A 14,642-nucleotide genomic window follows, 5' to 3' on the forward strand; every position below is an offset into this window, starting at 1 on the left:
TCCGTAATTAGCGGCTCCTCGTGTCGGGATGTCTCTGGCTAGGGTGGGTCATCATGCCACGCATCGCCACTCGAGCGACACAACACAGGTACAACTGCGCTGGGACGTAGTTTTGGTTTGTGCTCTACCACGCTGGCTGCGCGGTAGAGCACGGACTCCTGGAAGTGAGAAAGGAGAGAGTGAGGTGAGGGGAAAAAAAAAATCCTTAGGACAATTTAAAGTCCTAAGGTACAGTGGGAATTCAAGGTCCCAGAGAGCCCAGCTGAAAGAGGCAGCGCCGGGGGCGGGGCCTTTCCGCGGGGCGCCGCCGCCGCTCCGGGCCTCGGGGAGGGGACGGGTCACTCCCGACCCGACCCAACCTGACCTGACCTTACCTGAGGGGCGGCCCCGGGAAGAACATCTCGGTCCCGCCCGGCGGTGGGAGCGCACCTCTCAGCGAGGTGAGCCCGGGGCTGCGGGGCTCGGCTGGACCAGGGCTGGGCGGCTTGGCCCTCGTGTCCCGCTCGGGGAAAGGGGCGTTTTTGCAGGGTGGCGGGTGCGCGGATCGGAGCGGCCGTGCTGCCGGAGCGGCAGCGGGACCCCGGCAGCGCCAGGCCAGCTCCGTGCGACCGCCGGGGCTCTGCGGGGCAGCTCTCAGAGCTCCCTCTCGGAGGGACGGCAGCGTTTCGGCCGTGGGGTGTGGAGAGCAGCCCCTCTTGGGTTTCCCATGCCTCTGTGAGGTTTGTGTGGCGCGGGCAGCGCTGTCGGGGGCAGTGGCGAAGGGGCGACTGAGGGCGGCAACTTGCACGCCGTGCCCGCCTGTGCCGCAGGCTGCAAGGGTTCCATCCTGCCCCAGGAGCGCTGGTGGGACGCTGGAAGGTCTGGGAGGATGGCAGTAGTGGGAGGACGAAGAGGAAGGGGTCAGCTGGGAGGAAGAAAAACGGAATTTCTCTCTGCCAGCGGTGGCTAAGAGGTCTGGCTTGGCTGAAAGGGTGGAAAGACATCAGAACTGGTGGGCAGGGAGGGTGCAGTTGGCTGCCGTGCTCCCGGGCAGACGTGCTCTGGAAAACGTCGGAGTCTGGACAGGGATAATGTCTGAGGAGGAAAGATGGAGCTTCACAATAGTACTGTAGGAGAGGGAGAAGAGAGCATAAAAAGAAAAAATACAGAACTCTTGTAACTGTAGTAACCTAAAACTATTAATGCTGCTGAAAGAAGACGAGTTTAGAAGCTTTGGCTAAAAATGAACCATCCTGGTTAAGTGAACATATTGCCTTCTAATGCGTGAGAGGATGGTCAGAATAGACTGGATGTTTCTTAACTCTGAAGAAACCGATGGTTTTGCAGTTTTCCATGGAGTTTGTTGCAATGGAAGCCAGAGGAAGTAATCTCAAGAAACTCAAATACTCCTGCATTTAGGTTTTGTAGCAATCCCAGCAGCATCTCGAGTCAGTGGCTCTGTAGGAGGAAACACTGACTGGTGAGGCACATGTGAATGCCCTTCTCTTGTTTGTGTGCCCTGTTTGGCAACACGCAAATGGCCATTACCCTTGAGGGCAGGAGTGTGTGGAATTGAGTGAGAAGCAGTCTGCCTGCCAGGTTTAGCTTTGGGTGTGCAGTTCATGGAGCAGCTCTCCCTGCGCCTCAAGGTTTCCTTCCTGTGGGATTTCTACTGACTCTCAAGGCATTTGCTCTCTCCATCCAAACTCTACGGCTCTAATTAAGGTTTTGTTGGTTTGGGGTTTTTTTTAAATGTGGCTCTAACAAAGTTTTTCTTGTTCAGGGGCCTCATTGTGCCAAGTTACCATGCACTGAAGTTCAGTGACACCAGAAGGATGAAGCCTCCTGCAAGCCTGCTGTAAAACATTTTTGTGCCAATGTTTTTGTCTGTCTCACTGGTGTCTGTGCCACAAGGAAGAACATTCAAACCTTCAGCAGAAGCAGTCCTTTGCCACTTTAGCAAGGCTGGTCACAGCAGGCTCAGAGGAGTGGGGCCACTTCCTTTAGCAGCAATCAGCTCTCACCTTGGCTTTTTTATCAGCAGATATTTTGGCACAAGGTGATTACGAGTAATTCTTCCATCTTGCTTTAATTTCATTTGATCTCTAGTATAGAGAGAAGCCTTTGTGCCAGTCACAGTCACCATGAGAAGCCATGCAGGCATGCCTGTTCCCTGTGTAGAGGTGAGACCAGAGGAGCAGGATACCCATGTGCTGGATGTGCCTTGCTGTCAGCGCCCTGGTGGTTTGGATCAAGTTACAGTATGTGATGGCAGGAGAGACTGGGGACACTCGTCTCCACTGGCAGCCCCCCAGTAAATCACTGTAGCTGTGCTATTATTCAGCTCCCTAAGGGTTATGCTTCCCAGGTTTGTCAAAACACTTGGACCGTGTCTTCTGGATTTGTGGTTCCTTTCTCTGCTCTCATCAAGGGGGTGTGTTTTACGCCTGATCAAATTAACACTAAAACACCTCAAGCTGCTGGGTTATTCAGGTTCCAGAACAGATTTACAGATCTTCTTTTGTGTGATGTTTTCACTGGGAATCGGGTGATACTCTACCAACTCACTTCTTGTAATTGATTTTTTTCCTGTCTTCACTGACTTTAATAATAATCTTAAATTGGGGCTGGGAACTCCACCCAACAGGTTACATGAGGTGTAGTGGAACTTCAGATTATGGCATTGTGTACCAACCACTCCCCTGTCAGCAAACAATTAAGTCATGTTTATTTAATTTTTTCTCCTAGAAAGAAAAATGTTCACACTCTTCTTTGTACAATTGCATAACACCTCCTGTCTATGCAAGGTTAGTGCCTCCCAACCTTTAATAAGTTCAACCTTGCAGTTGCGCCGTCAGATAGGAAAGTACCTCCTCAGCACTCATAGGAGGAAAGTTGTGAGACAGAAAAACAACCCCTGAGATCCTTGAAGAAATTTAGACATTGACTTCAGTATAATTTCAAATCAGAGGTGACACTTCCTGCTTCAGTTCTAAGTGACCTGCTCCTTAGTCTGTAAGAAACATATTCCAGAGCAGCAAAATAAACAGAGGTCTCCTAAATCCGTATGTAGTCCGCTGTTAGACCATCTTTCCTTGTAGTTAACAGTGATACTGTGAATTAACAGATTTTTTTTTCCAATTCCTGATCAGGTGGAGTTCCGGCTCCTGTGTTCTTATGGTCTCCTCAGATGTGCCACCAAAGGGCAGCTCCTTTTCCAGCCATGTGCCAGTATTCTCTTGAGCTGTGAGGGTTAAGACAGTGTTTAGTCTTAAATTTTATACCCCAGCACACAAGAGCCTGCATGGCTTCCTACAGAAACCCAGTAACAGGAAACTACTTTTTGGAAGCTGTTGGTGGCATGGAGCTGTTATCAGTTTCCCAGCTCGCCCACTGCTTGCATCTCTCCTTTTGTCTCTTTGCCCTTTACAACAGCTTCACACAGCCAAATTCTGCCATCCCTTCAAGTATTGATGAGAGGTTTAGGTAGTTGCTTTCTGAAAACTAAAAACTGTGAGGTACAAAGCTGCTCCTTTCAGTTAAAGAAGACTCAAAAAAGGTGTAGGGAAACTTTTCTTGACAGGGTGCTGAGAATTATTATCCTGTGTTCTTTGGGTGGAAAGCGAGATACCAGAGCTTTCTCCCCTGTTGTGCAATTCCATCATCTGTCCTGCCTCACAGCTCAGGATTTGTGGGTTGGTGGTCATCTCTGATTCCTGAAACCATCCTTCAATATCTGCTGTTCCCCAGTGTCTCCTGTTCTGAGCTCAAGGGCTGTGGCAGAGTGGGGAGGAAGGTGTTGAGCAGAACAGTGTTTGGGAATTATGCAACTACCATGAGGAAGTGAGGGCGCCACAGCCCATCCTGAAGGGGGTGGATGAAGGTTCAGAACAAAGAAAATGAGGGGTGGACTTCAGGTTGCTGCAGGCCTTTTTGAGCTGGGAGGCAGGTTTCAGCTCCCCCATCATTGGCATGCTGTGTTCTGCAACAGGGAGGGCTGGCTGGCTGTTTAGTACCTGCTGCTGGGGCTTTGCTGTTATACTGTTGTGTCTGGTAAATCTTACTTCTCCATTCATGAAATAGGCACAGGAGTCTGAGGAAAGCATCAAGCTGTGGTGGTTTTTTTTGTGTTTATGAACCTTCACTTAAGAAGCAGTCAAGATCATATAAGATCCTTGCAAGGACATGCAGAATCTTGCATTTCAACAAGTGATATTAAGACTAACAAAAGCATTTTGTAAAGTTAAGAAAATTAGTCTTCCTGGGGCTTTTTGGGTAATCCCAAGTATCCCTGAATAGTGAGGAGTAGATGTCACCAGAGGGTCCTACAGCTCCACACCTTGGTGGCCTGGCCCCAGGGGGCAGCTCATACCTGCACCACTCCCTGGAGAGCTTTGGGAAAGCTGCAGGGCAGAAATGAGGCTTCTCTGTTTGAGTAGAATCACAGAATAAGCTGAGTTCCTAAAGGAAGGAACCCACAAGGATCATTGAGTCCAACCCCTGGCCTTGGCCAGGACACCCCAACAATCCCACCCTTGGCTGAGAGCATTGTCCAAATGCTCCTTGAACTCTCTCAGGCTTGTGCTGTGACCAAATCACTGGGGAGACTGGTCAGTGCCCCTATACCCTCTGGGTGAAGAAGCCTTTCCCAAAATCCACCTTAACCCTGTCTTGGTACAGCTCCAGCTGTTCCCTCCAGTAGTTTAGCCCTGTATTCATTTGAGCAGACAGTCAAAATTTCAGTGTTAGAAATCTCTGCTCTTGATCAGGCAGGTGAATTCTCTGTGTAAGTGCCATGTGGAGCATGAACAGTAAGGAATTTTAAAAGGATGCATTCAGGGAGGTCACCAGTGATCCTGATATGCCCTGTTTGAGCTAAGTGCAAATGGGATATTTTTATGGAGTGTGCAGAAGTGAACAGAACCAATTGCATTAGCTCTTGGTGTTCCATATGTATTGGTATCGGGCCAATACATATTGGCCTAATATCAATATTGGTATTCCATGTTCCATATGTTTGGGTATTCCTCAAGGAGCAGGAAACTATAACTGAGGTGCATGCTGTGTAAAAAGTCAAGGCATTTGAATTGTGGTAAGGACAGCACATGGTGCAGCCTTGGGAAAGGCCCTATGATTCCCCCTTAGGCTGTGATTGAGGCAATGGTTTTACACAGACTGACCTGCAGCTGTTCCCAGGCAGTCTGTAGTACTGGGACAGGAGGAGAGAAGCACAGATCCAAACATGAGTTCTGAGCCCATCTCTCTGCTGCACACTGCCCCATTCTGAATATTCCTAGAGAACAGCCTGAACCACAGCTCTCCAGAGCGCAGGGTAGCAATTCAGAGTATCAGTTCCTATTTCTGCTTGAGGCAAACATGCTGGACTGGAAAGAGCAAAGGGGGTAGAAGCAGAAGGTGCAGTGCAGGGCACTTTTGTCTGTGGTCTTTGGAAGGAAAGAACCCACATGCTTTGCTTTGACAATTTGTGCAGTCTGTAGTTCTAGGAGGGTTTTTTCTAATTTGTTCTTGATGAAAGCTTTGCAGTCTTGAATTTTTCATTGTGCTCAAAAGGAAGAAAATGCCTGTCTGTAGCTGCTCTGAAAAACTAGGGACTGATTTATGTAAATTTTCAGCAGCCTTTTTTTTTTAATTTCACTTAAGGGTGCCTATAGAAGCAAAGGCGACCCCCGATGAAGGGGAGAGAATGATGCAGCTCACTCCGTCTTATCTGAAGGCTAATTAATCACTTTATTATATTATACACATTTCATCTATACAGAATCTGCCACACACTCACTCTGCAGACAACTGCACAGAACTGCACTCATCTCTGGACTCTCGTGACTGTCGTGACAGTCCAACACACTCTTGGCCCTAATAGCCCAAGGAAACAAAACATCCTCACTTTGGATAAACAATTTCCATATTGCATTCTATTTTGGCACAACACAGGCACAGCAAGTGATAAGAATTGTGTTTTCCTTTTCTGTGAGGTTTGGAGAATGTGAATCTCAGAAATACTCTTGGGAAGAATTGTGCCTTGATGCCAAATGTATTTGTTGGGGATTACACCCACTGGTTATTTCTAAATTGCCTTAGCTCTAGATACACGATCAGTATGTTTCATTTTGGTGTGCCGAATGTTATGTAAAAGTCTGCCTTGACAATTGTGCTTTGATTCTAGTTTGAGCTTTTAAGATTTTGTTTATTTTCTTGTGATTTAATGTTTCCATTGGCTTTTAAAGGAAAAGTTTTAAAAAGAAAAAATCTTGGCCTTCTGGGAAAAACAAAAGCAAGGGCGAAACCTGTTGGCAGGTAGGAACGGAATCATGGATTTGACCTTCTCCATGAAACAACAGGAAAAAGACTCTGGATCTTTTCTAATGTAAATCTGGGAAAATATCCTGGACTCAATATCAAGGACCATATTTAACAAAGCATTTAAAGCCAGTGTTTCACCTGACCTGTGTGGAAATGCTCTAAACTTGTCTTGTATCACCTGGAGGGGGTTGCAGCACTGTCTGCCTCTGGAAACTCTGGGATGGATGTTCTGTGCCTTGCTGAGCCAACAGCACATTGCTGTAGCTGTGGGTAACCAACCATTGGGGCTGGAACGGGATGGAGCTCTGACAGTGTGAGAACTGCTTTGTGCCTCTTGGGATTGCTGCTGGGATGTGGCACATAGTCCTGCACAGCAAGTGCCACGTGAAAGGGACTGTAAAAAACCAAACAAGTTTATTCCTTTCTCTGTGTGCCACAGAAAAAGCACTCAACAGGCCAGTCCCTGGCCCCATGGGAAGCGCAGCCTGGTTTCAGTAAGGGAAGACCTGTCTCTTGTCTCTGGTTGCTGTGATACCTCTTTGTTCCCAAGTCATCTCTGTGTTGTCCCAGGTAAGTCCTAAAGTCCCTCCTTTTGACAGGACCAGGAAATTTCTTGTTGATGTTTGCTTTACTTTTTAGGCAGTCACAAAGCACTGCTAAGATAAAAACAGGAGTGAATTTCAGGCAAACACAGATGCATGTTTGCATTGGGCTTGTGATCCTTCCTCTTGCGTTATTTCCTCCACCGAAACTGCTGGGTGGAATCTCAGGGGTGCACCACCATCAGCTGTTGTGTTGCTTCTGATGACTTCATCAGACACGATGGGAAGAAATGGAGCTTTTTCTCTGGCTTCAGGGGTGTTTGCAGTACCCCAGAGGACCCTGTGGTTTCCCTGCTGCTTTCACCCCTGTTGCTGAAACAGCTGTTGGAACCTGCTGTGCCTATTTACTGCCTGAGATACTTCTGTCTTTCTCTCCTGTTAAGCCATGGAGTGTCTTTTAAAAAAACCAAACCGGATCATCGCTATCTCCTTGCTCTTTGTGAGGGAGAAGTGCTCTTAACTACTGTCCCTCACAGCTGTGCTTCAGTCGAGCTGTTCTGTGGAAACCAAAAGCTCACGAAGGCTTCATATTTATTTTGTAGGCAAAGTTTTCTGCCTCAGATTACTGAGGTAATCCTCCCTTTGTTGGCAACTTCTTAGGTTGGTTTAGTTGCGACACAAAGCTTTGCTTTCTGGGAAGTCTTCACAGGTGTGTGGCAGTGCTAGGATGTCCCTATCTTCCTGTGTAACTGGTAGAGAGCCCTTTGGTGCATGCTAAAGAGCTGCTTGGGATAAGCTCTTACCAGGTTTAAGCAAATAATAAAATACGGGATGGCAAGCCATCAATAAATTGTTAGCAAGTCCTTTGCATTCAAGTCAGCAAATGATGACAGGGCACTTAGGAGCATTCATCTTCCTTCTTTAAAAAATTTCTAAAGAATTGGACGGGTAGTTTTTAGAAACGGATGTTACCACAAAGGGAAGGGAAATAACTATATGAGTAATTCAGGAAGTCAGTAACCCTCACCACCTAATTTCTTTTATAACCAGGTTTTTTTTGCACAAGGTAGTGAAGAGCAGCTCACCAGCTGGAAATCCAACATTCAAATCCAAGTTTCATCCTTACAGGAAGAAAAAATGACCTAGGGACTTGTCTGTATTTAAACATTGCAAAGTACTCTATATGAGGTAGAACCGACAGGGTTTGGGGGGCTGGGGCTGCAGGGCTCACCTGTGTGGAAAGGGGCCATGATTCCAGCTGGTTCCAACCAGCTCCAAACTAGACAAACCCAGCCCATTGCACACCAAAACCACAGCTGGTCAGAGCAGCACACTCTGCCTCTGCTTGAAGATTTTGAAGAAAGGGTGGAAGCTGTTAAGGACAGGATGGTGGGGTCTTGCTGTTTCTTGCAGCTGTATGCGCAGAAAGTGTGTGTTACCCTTTCAGAGTCCCAAGGAAAACAGAGGGTCCCAAGGGAAGCGCAACTGACTGGGAGGTGGCTGCTCCCTGGGCTGCTGGCCAGGTGATGTGTCAAGTAGTGTAGAAACATTCCAAAGTGGCCGGTCTGAGAGGCTGAAGGTGTCTTGGAAAAGTCGTAGAACAATAAGGCTTTTGTTCAATAGAGGGGGAAAGAAAATGAGAGAAAAAAATTCTCAGCAGAGAGTTTTCGTCTTGTTTTCAACTGAAGAGCAATTAATCTGAAATGGAAAATTCTGTTATCGAGCTAACCCATAGCTTTCTTCAGGAGGCATAATCTGTTACACTATGCACATTTCTGGTTTGTCTGACAGAATTTTTTTAATTGTTGAATTGTATTGAGCAAACTTTTACCAAAAGACAAACAGGGATTAAAGCAGAGGAGACACTAAAATGTTCTGCATCTTTCAGACAACTTTATCTCTTTCTTCAAAGAATATGTTCCTTATGAATTATTTCTGGATTTTTAACTTTATTAAGAGCCAGGCACTTCTGAGAAAAGTGTTGCCACACTGATGGCAGTGCCCTTCAATGAAACTGTGTGTTTATACAGCTTATTTCATGCCATGTCTGTTGTCCTTGGGCTCATCAAGGTTAGCTGATACGTGGGTACTGTGCCTCAAGGGGGAAGCCAGGGGTGGGGCTGGAGATGCAGAACTGGCTAGTGCAGCAGAAGAGGAGCATGGAAGGATCAGGAAGGTAATCCTGAATCTGGTTTCCTGGGAAGTGACTGAAGGATGGTTATTTTCTCTGTGCTGCCTAAGAGCTCTCCTGTACCAGGAGCTCTTGTGTTGGGGGCATCCAGGACACACAGTAAGGGGTAATGCACCATAGGGTTATTTTCCCCTTTTTTCTTCTCCTCTTTGTTTTGTCGTCCCTTCTCTTGGAAGCCATGGTGCAAAGATTCTTGTGGGAAAGTGCTGTTTACTGTCTTAATCTGATATATGCTGAGGACTGAGCTCTGCCTAGGGCTGATTTTTCTTCATCAGGAGAGAAGAGGGGAAGTAGAGCTCTCCCCATGCTTTGTTTGGACATGCCATTTATGAACATCATCCCTTTATAGATACTTCAGGGTTATCTCTCTCAAGTGATTGTGACCATTCCCTTGTTCACTTGGCTTGTGGTCTCTGGTTTTTGCTTTATAACCATTCCTGGAAATCAGATGAACAGGCAGAGTCCAGAAGAGAGAACTGCAGAAGGAAGTCACTCAGCTGCACCCTGCCATTACAGCACAAGCTGAGATCTTGACATTTAAACTTGTGTATAATGATGAAGCCAAACAGCATCCTGTAATATGCTGGCAGAGGTACAAGAAGTATAAAGCACTCTTCAAAATGGCATCTATCACCAGATGGAAAATTAAGTAGGCACATGAAGTCTGGCAAGTTAAATATGGCAACACCATGAGACTATAGAAACACTGTTTGAAAACAATTTCCAAAAGGTAGTAAAGCTACCAATATTATTAATTCTTTTTTTTTTCCAGTTGCAGAAGGAACATGAAGCCTGCTAGTGGGGCAGAAGGTCGGTAGGGAATGAGACTGAAAGGGAGTTCAGAGATCACTTTGAAACAATTCAGAATTAATTTCTGCATCTGGCTACAGGTAAGAGGAATTTGGGGATGCTGGGCCCTGCTGTTTGTGAACAGAGAAGGGTTGGCGGGAGATGTAGTGGTTGGAGTCTGTCTTAGGCATAGTGGTCTTGAAATGAGAGTTTTCAATTCTTGAAGAAGTATGGAATGGAGTCACGAAACTTCTTCTTTGGATTTCCAGGCTTTGGCCTGCTCAGGGTTGAGGCAGTCCCTTGGGAGGCAGTTTTGAGGGACACTGGGCATTCCTCAAGAACAACATCTGAAAGGCACAGGAACAGGCCAGCCCAATGTGCCATAAGACAAGCCAGCAGGGAAGAAAACTGGCCTGGATGAACAGGGAGCTTTTGCTTGAACTCAAGGGGAAAAAAATATTTACCAGTTTGGGAGAAGGGACAAATGGCTCAGGAAGATTACAAGAGTGTCATTATGTTATGCAGGAAGAAAGTCAGAAAGGCCAAAGGCCCAGCTAGAATTTCATTTGGCAAGTGTCACAAGAGATAGCATATTTATTTTTTCCAAATATATTAATAACACAGAGCCAAGGACACTCTCCATTCTTTATTACATGTGAGGGGATTACATGTGATTCTCCATCCTTTATTACATTGCCACCAAGGATGAGGAAAAGGCTGAGGTACTTGATGCTTTCTTTGCTTCAGTCTAACTGAAAGGCTAGTTATTATCAGGGTGTCAGGCCCCCTGAGCTGGGAGATAGGGACAGGATAACACCCCTGTAATCCAGGAGGAAACAGTGACCTGATGTTCCACTTAAAACTGCACAATCTGTGGAGCCAGTTGGGATCCACTCAAGGGGACTGAAGGATCTGGTGGACAAGCTCATGGAGGTGCTCTTCATAATTTACTGCAGCCCTGGTGAACTGGGGAAGTCCCAGAAGACTGAGGGTCAGCCAATGTGATATCCATCTACAAGAAGGCTGAAAGGAGGATCCGGAGAGCCGCAAGCCCATGAGCCTGACCTTGGTACCAAGGAAGGCTGTGGAACAGATCATACTGTGTGTGACCAACCAAGTGGTCAGGCCCAGCCAGCACATGTTCATAAGAGGAAGGTCCTGCTTAACAAACCTGATCCTACAAATTTCTGACTGTTTAAGTATAACAGCAGTACTGACCATTTTCCCTTCATCTAGGGCTACTCCTTATTGTATTCAGGGAGGCTGATTGAAATGTAATGACATTGCCATGTCTGGCTATCTGATTTTCTGTTTGTGGCCTTTGCTTAGGTACCTCATTGATAACTCTGTTGCAAATAACAGAGCCTGTAGATACTTTTTCTGGACAGCCTCAGTGAGATGCCATCATATCTGTGGCTGCTTTGTGTACAGTGATCTGGGAATCAGCAGCTATCAAAACTGCCACGTCATTACTTTCCACAATCTTTTTGGGGTTTTTTTTTTTTTTTCGTTTGGTTTTGGTTTTTTTTTGTTTTGTTTTGTTTTTTTTTTGTTTTGTTTTTTTGTTTTTGGTTTTTTGTTTGTTTGTTTGGGGTTTTTTTTGTGGTTTTGTGTTTTGTTTTTGGTTGTTGTTGTTTTGGTTTTGGGGTTTTTTTTTGTGGTTTTGTGTTTTGGTTTTGGTTGTTGTTGTTTTGGTTTTGGGTTTTTTTTGTAGAAAGTTGCTAATCTCATTCTCCTGCTCTTTGCTCTGGCTTGCTTTCAATGCATCTTATCCCACAGGGTATCTATCCAGCACTTCATTACAGCTATAAAAGAGGGTGTGTACACTTTCTTTTATGTCAGGAGAAAACATAGTTCTAAACCCACTCTGAGTGAATTGGATATTGCAGGGTTCATTCTGAAAAGGTGAAGTCATGATACATACAGAAGATGCAGTTAAGAGACAGGTGCCTTAAATGTCCTCTGCCTTCAGCTGCAGTATTTTATTGGTCTAATATACTACATTTACAATATGTGCTCTCCTCTTACCTCAAACATTCACACGTGCTTGGTCTGCTGTCCTCTCTGGGTTCAGGAGAAGGAGCTCTAAAGCCCTTGGTAAAATGCTAAAAAGTAATTGCCCTAAATACTAGGGGAATTTGCTGGTGGATGCATCCCTGTTGGACACCACTCTGTGTTTTTATGCCTAGCAGCCTGATTAATTACTTACTAAATGCTATTAGTGTCAAATCTCACTTCTTCTACTCTCATTAGTAATGTAAATCTGGAGAAAACTCAGATCTTCAGCTGTTTTCTGGTGGGTCCCTAAAATACTTGTATCAGGCTGCTTGTGATGTGTGATATTTATTGTTCCAGACCCTCAGCAGCTACCTAGGTATGCAAAGGTCTGCTGGACCTTTTCCCCTCCTCTCTGCTTTTTGCTACCAAATTTGTAGTAAATTTACAAACACCCCCTCAGGTGTTTTGCAGTTCCTATGTCCACACATTTGCTTGAAAGGACATCACTAAACTAAAGGGTATTTGGTTAGTTCCCCTGAAGACAACAGAGGCTGCCATAAACACTTTTTGCAAGGCTAACCTGTGTTGCTGTGTTTGTGCTGGATGTACATTTAAACATAGCTTTTATAGTTTAATGCCATGAAGTAGTTGAAGTCTTGATAAAAATACACAACAACAAGCAGTAATAAAACAAAGAAGGTAATTAAGGTATACCACAGTGTACTTTCGTTTAGCCCATGAAGACTGGATGCTCATGACAAATTCTGGCTGATCTCTACCAGATCCTCCAGCCAGCCCCAGGCTAGACTCTTTCAGTGCTGTATCCCTTGCTGCAAGAGCTGCCACTCTGCTTTGCTACCCCAGCAGTACTTTCCCTAAACCCAGAAGAATATTTTTAGTGCCCAGAACTGCCGGAATGACGGTTGACTTGGCCACAAGAGAGCCCAGCTATTGTGTGAAATTGTTGGGATCAACCAAAGCATCTTGCCCAACATGCAAAACCATCTCTAAATAGTTTCTCTGCATGTTCCAAGGTACAACAAAGAATTACACTGCAAATCCATTTTAGTTTATAGTATATCATGTATCTGTAGATACACATATATTTGCTAATAGTTAGATCATCCCTTTGCACCCTTTTTCCTGTAATTTTCTGTTAATTTGCAGGCCTATCCAGCTTCATAGGCTAAATCTCCTAATTACCTGGGTATAAGCTGTATCAGTTGAATCCTAGAAGGGAAACAATAGTGAAGTCCTTATTGAGATACTCCATTTATATTCTGTCTTTGAAACAACACTTGCACTTCTGTCATATGGACAACTGTAGTTTTCCTGTAATCATCTGATCACCTCTGGCTAAAACACTTAGTTTTACTTGATACAGTAAGATTTAGGCCTGGAGGTTTTGTGAACTTCTGCAGAATTCATACTCTGAGAATTACACAATTCTAATGTAATTATGTAAAAACAATCCTAATTGCTTTCAGTGCAAAAGTGAGAATGTAACATTTTGTTCTCTGACATCACAAATGCATGATCCTAAAGAATTTTTAGAGTTCATTTCTTCCATTTGTTATCACTATTTCAACTGTCATATAAATCATATGATGTTTTATAAGAATATCACTCAGTAATGAAGTTTTTTTCTTATTAGAAATGACTTTCCAGGTTTCAGGGACTTCTGAATATCTACTGTTTGAAAAGTTAAGGATTGCAGGAATGCAGGATGCTTTTTTTGCTTCATGTAAGTTGGCTTCATGGACAATTGATGTTGTACCATCAGTCAGTTGTTCAATTATCATCTCGTTTGGGTTGTTTCCCTTTTTTGCTGTCTGTAATTTTGCTACCAAGGAAATGTCAGTGAAGCACTGTTAGTCATGTAGGGCAGGAAATCACTTTCCTCAGGGCAGGATGGGCTAAAAGTAGGCATGAGCATGTGCAGATCCATCAGCAGCAGACTGGTGGCAGTCTTTACATGGTAAAGTTACAAGATAATCTGTGGTGGCAGTCCTGCATCTGTTTCCTTTGTTTTATCCCTTTTGTGCTTGGAACAAGGCATCCTTGATGATATTTTTATATTAGGGTTTACATTGTGCAGTGAGGTGTCTCTTTGCATTTTGCAATTTTTGTTTGGACACATTTTTTGTTTGCATATTCAAACCTTGTATTAGTTAACTTAGCTTGTAAATTTAATAAGCAAGGCCATGAAAATCATAGGCAGCATTTTGATGGAAAGCACCTGGGCAGAAAAGGGCCTGTGGTCCCCTGGACCACCAAGCTGACCAGGAGCCACCAGATGATGGAGAAGGAAGACTTGCTCACCATATGATGATCGACAAGTCTCGTCTTTATTCCCGAATCACCGATTATTATACACCTTTTAATTAGCTCATGCATAGTGCAAAATCCCAGCTCACCATTGGCTAATTAGTTATCAGCTATCTACGTGCTGTTTTGGTATAACTACTTATTACTTTCCCAGGCTGTCCCGCTCCACCACCTGTCTCTGTGTATTTCTTCATCCGTGGGCCAAGGACACAGTTTAATTGGAATGGCAACTCCCCTCATTCTCTATCTTTGTCAAATTAATCTCACTGTGAGCTTTAGCTCGGAGCCAGCTTGTTACAAAGCTCTCAACAACCAGATGCCCTCACAGCCTATAGAGCATGGCCTGCAAGTTCATGGGGGGTGATCTTTGCCCACCACTCAGCACTGGTGAGACACACCTGGAGGGCTGGTTCTGGAATCCCAGGATGAGGGAGGCGTGTCCATACTGGGGCAAGTCCAGCAAAGGGCCACTAAGGTGAGAAGGAGACTGGAGC

General features: G+C 45.0%; 2 protein-coding genes across 6 annotated transcripts in view; both read left to right on the top strand.

Annotated features, from left to right (window-relative positions):
• The window catches only part of LOC120507702 (lactosylceramide 4-alpha-galactosyltransferase-like), a 20,366-nt gene continuing 5,724 nt past the window's right edge, over positions 1-14,642 (top strand). The window contains exons 1-3 of one of the 5 annotated variants that reach the window (XM_039720670.1): positions 15-88; positions 6,740-6,870; positions 9,806-9,923. In XM_039720670.1, coding sequence (XP_039576604.1) covers positions 9,855-9,923 — 69 coding nt within the window. In that variant the 5' untranslated portion in view covers positions 15-88; positions 6,740-6,870; positions 9,806-9,854. Of the gene's footprint in view, positions 185-307; positions 441-6,739; positions 6,871-9,805; positions 9,924-13,849; positions 14,624-14,642 lie in introns of those variants that run through there. The other 4 variants (XM_039720691.1, XM_039720681.1, XM_039720700.1 and 1 more) reach the window with 4 other exon arrangements.
• LOC120507714 (lactosylceramide 4-alpha-galactosyltransferase-like) overlaps positions 9,862-14,642 on the top strand; it is a 21,907-nt gene continuing 17,126 nt past the window's right edge. Inside the window, exon 1 of the mRNA XM_039720723.1 lies at positions 9,862-9,923. The gene's annotated coding sequence lies outside the window, so the exon portion shown is untranslated. The remainder of the gene's footprint in view (positions 9,924-14,642) is intronic.

Source organism: Passer montanus, unplaced genomic scaffold (assembly GCF_014805655.1).
Source record: "Passer montanus isolate IOZ18808 unplaced genomic scaffold, ASM1480565v1 scaffold106, whole genome shotgun sequence".
NCBI lineage: Eukaryota > Metazoa > Chordata > Aves > Passeriformes > Passeridae > Passer > Passer montanus.